Source organism: Haplochromis burtoni, unplaced genomic scaffold, assembly GCF_018398535.1.
Source record: "Haplochromis burtoni strain Fernald_Lab_line unplaced genomic scaffold, NCSU_Asbu1 Contig_249, whole genome shotgun sequence".
Taxonomy (NCBI): domain Eukaryota; kingdom Metazoa; phylum Chordata; class Actinopteri; order Cichliformes; family Cichlidae; genus Haplochromis; species Haplochromis burtoni.
Window position 1 is genome coordinate 827747 of NW_024582610.1, and position 6676 is coordinate 834422.

The window sequence follows — 6676 nt, forward strand, 5'->3', positions numbered from 1 at the left end:
TCTTCAAGCAACTTAAAGAAGTCCAGACGCTTTTCTTTGCAAGCTCCTTTGACTACGATGACCTGGATGACTGAGAACCTTCACAGACATGCCCCCATTGTCACTTTGGCTGACAGTTTAACTCAGTTCGCATGTAAAAATTGCAACTGTGAGCTGTGAACACACTTCCGTTTTCTTCTAGCAATACATACAGCATTGTCTGGCTTTAATTATTCATACAGCGGCCCCTTTGTTCAAACTGTTAGGCCGTACTGTGTCTGTGCTGGTCCTCTGCTGGCTCCACCAGCTTTTTAAACTCCACATTGACATGAACTTCGACCCCCAGGAGCAGGGCGACCTTCAACAGGACAAGCTGCAGTTGGCGAATACCTGCAGACAGGAAACGGGAAGTGCTGACTAGATGGTTTGGCTGCTCTGATCAGACAGAAGCAGAATGCTGACTCACTGATGTGGTCGATGGAGCCGGCACAAAACCTTCCATAGAACTTTTTGGCTCCAAGGCCCCGCAGGTCGTGGATGGTGAAGGGCCATAAGTGGAGCACATTGTTCCTGGAGAAGGAGTCCCTCTTCTCCAGCAGCACCACTCGAGCTCCCATGAAGCTCAGCTCCACTGCTGTCCGCAGACCGCAAGGCCCTGCACCAATGATAACACACTGGCCAGCGAGAGAGGAGATAACAGACGATCAGACACATTCATCCCTTCTTTTTTTTTTAACTTTAAAGTAAAGCCTTATATCAACAGTTCAAGGTCATATTACTTTAAGACCAAAGACCAAAAACCAAAATCTGAATATGCTGTTTTAATTTCTCTGCCATGAACAGTCAATCTATGAAGTAGTAAGGTGTTCCTAATAAAATGACTGAGTAACATGTCTTAGTATGTTTGAACCAAAGCTCCTGCTGTATTTTTTTAAGCACGTACAGTCACATCGCTGCAGGCTCGTGCCCTCTGGTACTCCTCCTGCGCCCCCCTCCGGTCCAGCTTGGCCCACAGACCATTCGCCCTCCAGTAGTTAAGGCGGCGTTTAATCGGTCGGTACAGTGGCCTTTCGGCAGTGCTCGGGTCCAGCTGCAGATGTTCACAAAGCTGGCTGAAGGAGCGCAGCGCCGCCCTGCAGGTTGATGCTGATACAAACTCATCAAACAGCTCCTGAGCTTGGCATTCTGGGAAAGACTGGTCTTCCATGGTGACCTCTGAGGCTGCAGGGCACCATGGGAAGGATGTCACCTGCTGATGATGTCACCTGTGATCTCCAGCTCGCTCTCTGTCTGGTGAAAGGACAGGAAGTGGAATTACAGACTATGATGCCTAATTAAGGATAAAAGCTAAAAATTTGAGGCGCTGTTTGTGAGGTTTGTGTCTTCCTGTGGCTCACCCCCAATTACAAATACGGATACAGCCTGAGAAAAGTACTTACTGATTCATGGTGATACTTAAAGTGCAGGTACCGGAAAACAAAGGAAAAACACTTGGATGCTTTAAAGGAAAGCAGAACTCTCACAATTTTTAAGTCCTGAGTACCTTTTCGTTATTTTACAGGTACTTTGGAGTACTTCAGAGGTAGGTGGGAAAAGTTTCTCCCTCTCAGATTGTAGTTAATGCTACCATTAGTGTTTATATGGTGTTTTCCACAGATACAATTCACAAGAGTCAATGCTTCATAGAAAACAAATTTAAGATAACAGAACATTTAAAAAGTAGATAAAAAGACATCAGTAGTGGGTGCTTTTGGACTCTGTTTTATCGAGTAAGGAGCACATGAAAGCACCCTAAGCTCCTCTTTAGAAGCTACAAAGCTCAACTTAATGATGTCTCTCAGGTGGAAAAACAGGATTTAGTGAGGTGTGGGTATCGAAGTAGTGATAAGTATTGGGGTGACATTAGGAAAAACAAATATTGTTAATCATTTTGAAAATAAAGTCTAAATGTTGAGAAAAGTTGTTTCAAGCAAAACTGCTACAGCTGCTTCCCCTCTTAAACACGCCTCGTGTAGATGAGTCACTGAAACCAACTGATCAGCCGTGCTGTGATACAACATCTATCCTGTATACTGCACGAGGCTGTGACCATCGATGATCTCACATCTGTTGGATTTTGCGTAAAGCTGACCAACTCTTCAGCGTCGTCATGCTGATCGTGTCCCAGAGCTGAAATTCAAATCATTTTCTTCCTTTAACTAAAACTGATCCTGAAGTACGACCTCACTACCTCAGAGGCTACAGCAGCCGTGGCGCTTTGTCCTGAAACAGCTGTAATCTATACATTTTTCTGCTTTTTTTTCTTCCTAAGAATAGAATTATGTCTTTAATCTCAAAACTGTCACCAATATTTTTTTTCTTAATGTGGTCTTAATACTCCTTTATACTTCTTTGTGTGAGACGCGATTTAAACCATTGTACCTGAAACGCTCACAGAGTCGGCTCAATCTGATGGTCAGCTGTGTCGCGTGCAGAGCTGAGGTCCAGTCGTGCATCCAACACGTTCTGAGCAAAGCGGTTTGGTGGAGTGCTTCCTGACAGTTAACAGTTAATTAAAGTTATTGTAAACGGGACATCAGCAACAGCGCTCTGGAATAAAGGAATCTGCTTCCGCTGCCGGGTGCACTCTGTAGTCGTGACAACCTGGACTTAAGGTGACAGAGCAGCTGAAGGGAAGGTGTGACGACCTGGATGGAGTCCAGACCCCCTGCTGATAAACTCCTGCTACACCGAGGCTGCGTTCACAGACACTCAGGCGACTGCTGAAAATAACACAGCAGCTCTACAGACATGGCACTGGAAATGAAAACTAGAAAACCCTTTTCGTTCAGCTCTGTTTGAATTTCAGAATAAAACATCAATAAATAATCCATAAACCATTTCAGCACATTAATCAATAAATATCTTTTAAAAGTATTCACTGCAAAGACATCAAACCATTCAAACAGCAAAACCTCAGATCACTGGAACTGATCAGATTATTGATCATCATCTCAGAGCGAGTAAAATGATAATGATGTCTCTGTGCTGTAGTCACATGACCAGCCGTCAGCCTGAGTATGTGTTTGAAACAAAGAGGCTCACAGAGCACGGCTGTCAGTACCAAGCACCAACACGCACGTTTGTCTGCCTCTGTAAGGACCCTCAGTGACACGATGCTTTCATAACCTATACCGTCATGACCTCTGACCCCTGAGGTGAGAATAAACAACCTCACAAAAGATAGAAAAACAGCAGCAGATCTGAGTGTGTTTCACTTTACTGGATTTAACACAGAGGAAAGTAATTGATTTATTTAGTCTATTGATTATCTGTGCTTCAGACGGACAGCTGAGGGTGAGACCACAGTTTGATGTAGATATTTCAAACTGACCAAACAGACATCGAGCTGCTCGGTTTTCTTTCTCAAGATTCAGCACCGTCTTGTTCTTTATTCAGCTGAGTGTAAAACACGGTTACAGCAAACTCTGAATCTTTCTGCAGCCTTTTTATTTGCAGCTCAACTCTACAGCACTCAGAAAAACTCAATCCCACCACACACACACCTGTGACTCAAAAAATAAAAGTCTGCTTTTACTTCCTGTCTGCAGACTGAATGGAAACAGACAGAAATGTACTCACATGTCAGAGCTGCCAGCCGCCTGCTGCTCGCCTCCAACTGCTACTGCTCCCCAGCACACACTAATCCACTTTAATCACACAGACACAAGCCTGTCAGTGTGGTCAAATGTCCTCACAGTGTCTAAAACGTATAAAGCTGGTCAAACAGGCGCACTGACACACACAGTGTGTAGCTGAGGTCAGGGGGCGTTGTTAGATTGGGGCAAGCCCCGCCCCCTGACTGTCAGCCAGAGAGCGGATCCTGATGGTAATCTGTGAGTTAACAAGCTTAACGGGAGCTGGGCAGCAGCCTCAGATCATCTTTGTTATTGATGAAGTAGAGTTCATCACTGTGACATTCATCACATCGCAAGGATCAAGCATGATTGGTCATGTGACCTCAGACTTCATAGGTGTAAATAACACCATCACTAATAATTAGCTCCACAGGTACAGAGACAGGAGCTCATGTGGGAACCTATCAGCAATCACGTGATCACTCAGACAAGGACTGCAGTGCAGAAACTGTCTTGACATCATCAGGTCTGTGTGAAGAATCTTAAATAACCCTGTTTGTCACCAAGCAGCTCTCTGTGTGACATCCTACGTTAAAGGCCACGTGAATGTCACATATCAAACCATCTTTTACTCTTAGACTGCTTACCTGAGATTTGAAGCCAAACCTCCACCATCATCAGCTAAAAGGCTGTGTGGCTGTTGTGGTCCTGAGAGTGTCAGGTAGATGTGACTTCATAAGCCTATGCAAAGAGGACACTGGACTTGCTCTTACTCTGGGTTTTCTATTTATTCAGGTACAAAGACAACATCACACCTCATTATCAACAGTGTGTTACGCAACTGCAACATTCAGGCCTCAGGGTTGGGGTGACTCTACTTGTTTTTCTTAGTTAACAAAAGACTAATCTACATTCCTACACAACACAATGCTGTCAAAGTCTTTCTTCAAAAGTTCAAACAGGTATGTGATCATACAGTGGCAGCATTATTTTTTTTTTCTTATGGGTAACTAAGAAATAAGAGCTTTTATTTCTAACTTAAAAAACAACAACAATAACAATTAAAAAACATACATTTTTCTCATATAATGTTGTTATACAAAAACCGCAAGTTTCATGTTATACTATCAATCATGGGGTTGAAAAATGTTCCTAGCCTACTCACATCTATATAAACATCTGTATGCCTCTCCTAGGCTGCTCTTACATCTGTAGATCTGTTGTCAATTCATGAATATAAAGTCATTTCTCATTGCCAGAATTGCTTTGTGGGAAAAAGCTGTGCTTTTCAGTTGACTGCTTGTTTTGTTATTGTTGTTTTTGGTTGTTTGTTGTTTTCCTTTTCTGTTGTAAAATATTTAAAACCTTTATTAAAAACTAAGTAATAAAAAAAAAGAAAAATGTTCCTAGGCTGTAAGCAGCATGCAGCTAGTAAGAACCAACATGAGCAACATGAGTGAGGATGAGAACAGTTGAAGGACCTGCCTCAATATGCATACTTTTGCGTACTTGCAGTCTTAATTATGCAAGTACTGTTCCAGTTCAAAGTACAGTGGTCCCTTGCTATAACGCGGTTCACCTTTCGCAGCTTTTTAAAAAAATGCAATTTAGCATGCTTTTTTTTTTTTATAGCACAAGTGTTCTGCATCCTGATTGGATGCAGAACACTTGAATGCTGGCCTAATCTCTGCATTTCATTTGGAAATTTTCAGCTATCTCTAAAGGTTCTGATATAAATCAATTTGGTATTTTTAATAGCCAGTTGTTCATACAAAGGTTATACTATCCTATAATGTTTAAAAACCTTAAATTATTTTTACGTTTCTATGTACATTAATTTTTAATAAAGCACCTGATTGTTTTGCTGTCATTTTCCCCTCCTATAAAGGCTTTTCTTTGCTTGAATTATTATTATACTAATGCAATATTTAATGTTTTATATTTTAATCAAGGGACAAGTGAGAAAACCCGGGCTCTCGTTGAGTGGTGGGCGGAAAATGAGAGCCTTTTTACAGGAAGGAGAAATTGCAAGACTTGATGGGAGCAAGTACTGATTTTGACTGGTTTTGCTGCTCCCCGTGTTCTAGGGAAGGATTAGAGGAACACATCTTACGGCCATAGCAGCCAAGCAAGCAAAAAAGAAGTGGAACAATCTGAAGACCAAATACAAAGTAATGTACCTGTTCCTATCTGATTCCTTAGAGTGGTTTAAAAAAATACTTGTTTACCATTCCTTAAATGCAAGGCCCTGTTTTGTTTTGTTTTGTTTGTTTTTTAAATAAAATGTACTTTGCAATTTAGTAATACAGCCCATGTAACTGTGATAATATAGCAATTAATACATATTTTTAGGAGCTTAAGGATCCACCAACAGGCAAGGGTGTAGAGGACCACCTGGCAGTGGTACAAAATGATGGATGCTGTGCTCCAGGGGCAACACTCAATAAGTAGTACTGGTAGTTGCAGCAAACCTGACATCCACTACAGGTGGTGCAGTCAGCACTCCGGCCTCATCCTCTTCTACAGAAGTGTCGAGGAAGAGCCAGAGGAAGCGGCCCGGGGACAGCCAGGCTATACTACAATTTTTAAAAGACCAGGCGGAAAGAGAGGAAAAAAGAGAGAGAGTGGCTCTGGCTAGGGAGAAAGAGAGGGAGAGGGCAGCTACTGAAAGGCCAGAGCGATATATGTCACTATTTGAAAAACTGAAAATGAAAAACTGAAAATTTTTAAATAAAGCACTTTACATGTCAAAAATTATTTATTTTTTTTGCTTCCTGTGTAACTGGGAAAACTCTTTAGTCAAAGTAAAACAAATCATTTAAACAAGTGTAACACTTACAATAACATTTAACATTGGATTCAACCTATATAACCGTGAACACACGTTTAACGGTTGAGGTTTTTAAAAAATATACAAAAAAAGAACACTAATGCACACTACTTACAATTTGAACAAATAAAGATGGATTTTAACTAATTAACTTAATTTAACTAATAACAAACACTAATTAGTAAAAAAATATTATTTGAATTTAACTTTTTCTGATAAGGCATGACTACATCTTACAAATGAAACCTTT

General features: G+C 41.3%; 1 protein-coding gene across 1 annotated transcript in view; it reads right to left on the reverse strand.

The window, feature by feature from the left end:
• LOC102293707 (protein-methionine sulfoxide oxidase mical3a) overlaps positions 1-3752 on the reverse strand; it is a gene marked incomplete in the record, with an annotated part of 31144 nt that extends 27392 nt beyond the window's left edge. The window contains 4 exon segments of the mRNA XM_042227206.1: positions 253-369; positions 446-653; positions 923-1269; positions 3601-3752. Coding sequence (XP_042083140.1) covers positions 253-369; positions 446-653; positions 923-1186 — 589 coding nt within the window.
• Positions 3753-6676: the final 2924 nt, after the last annotated feature.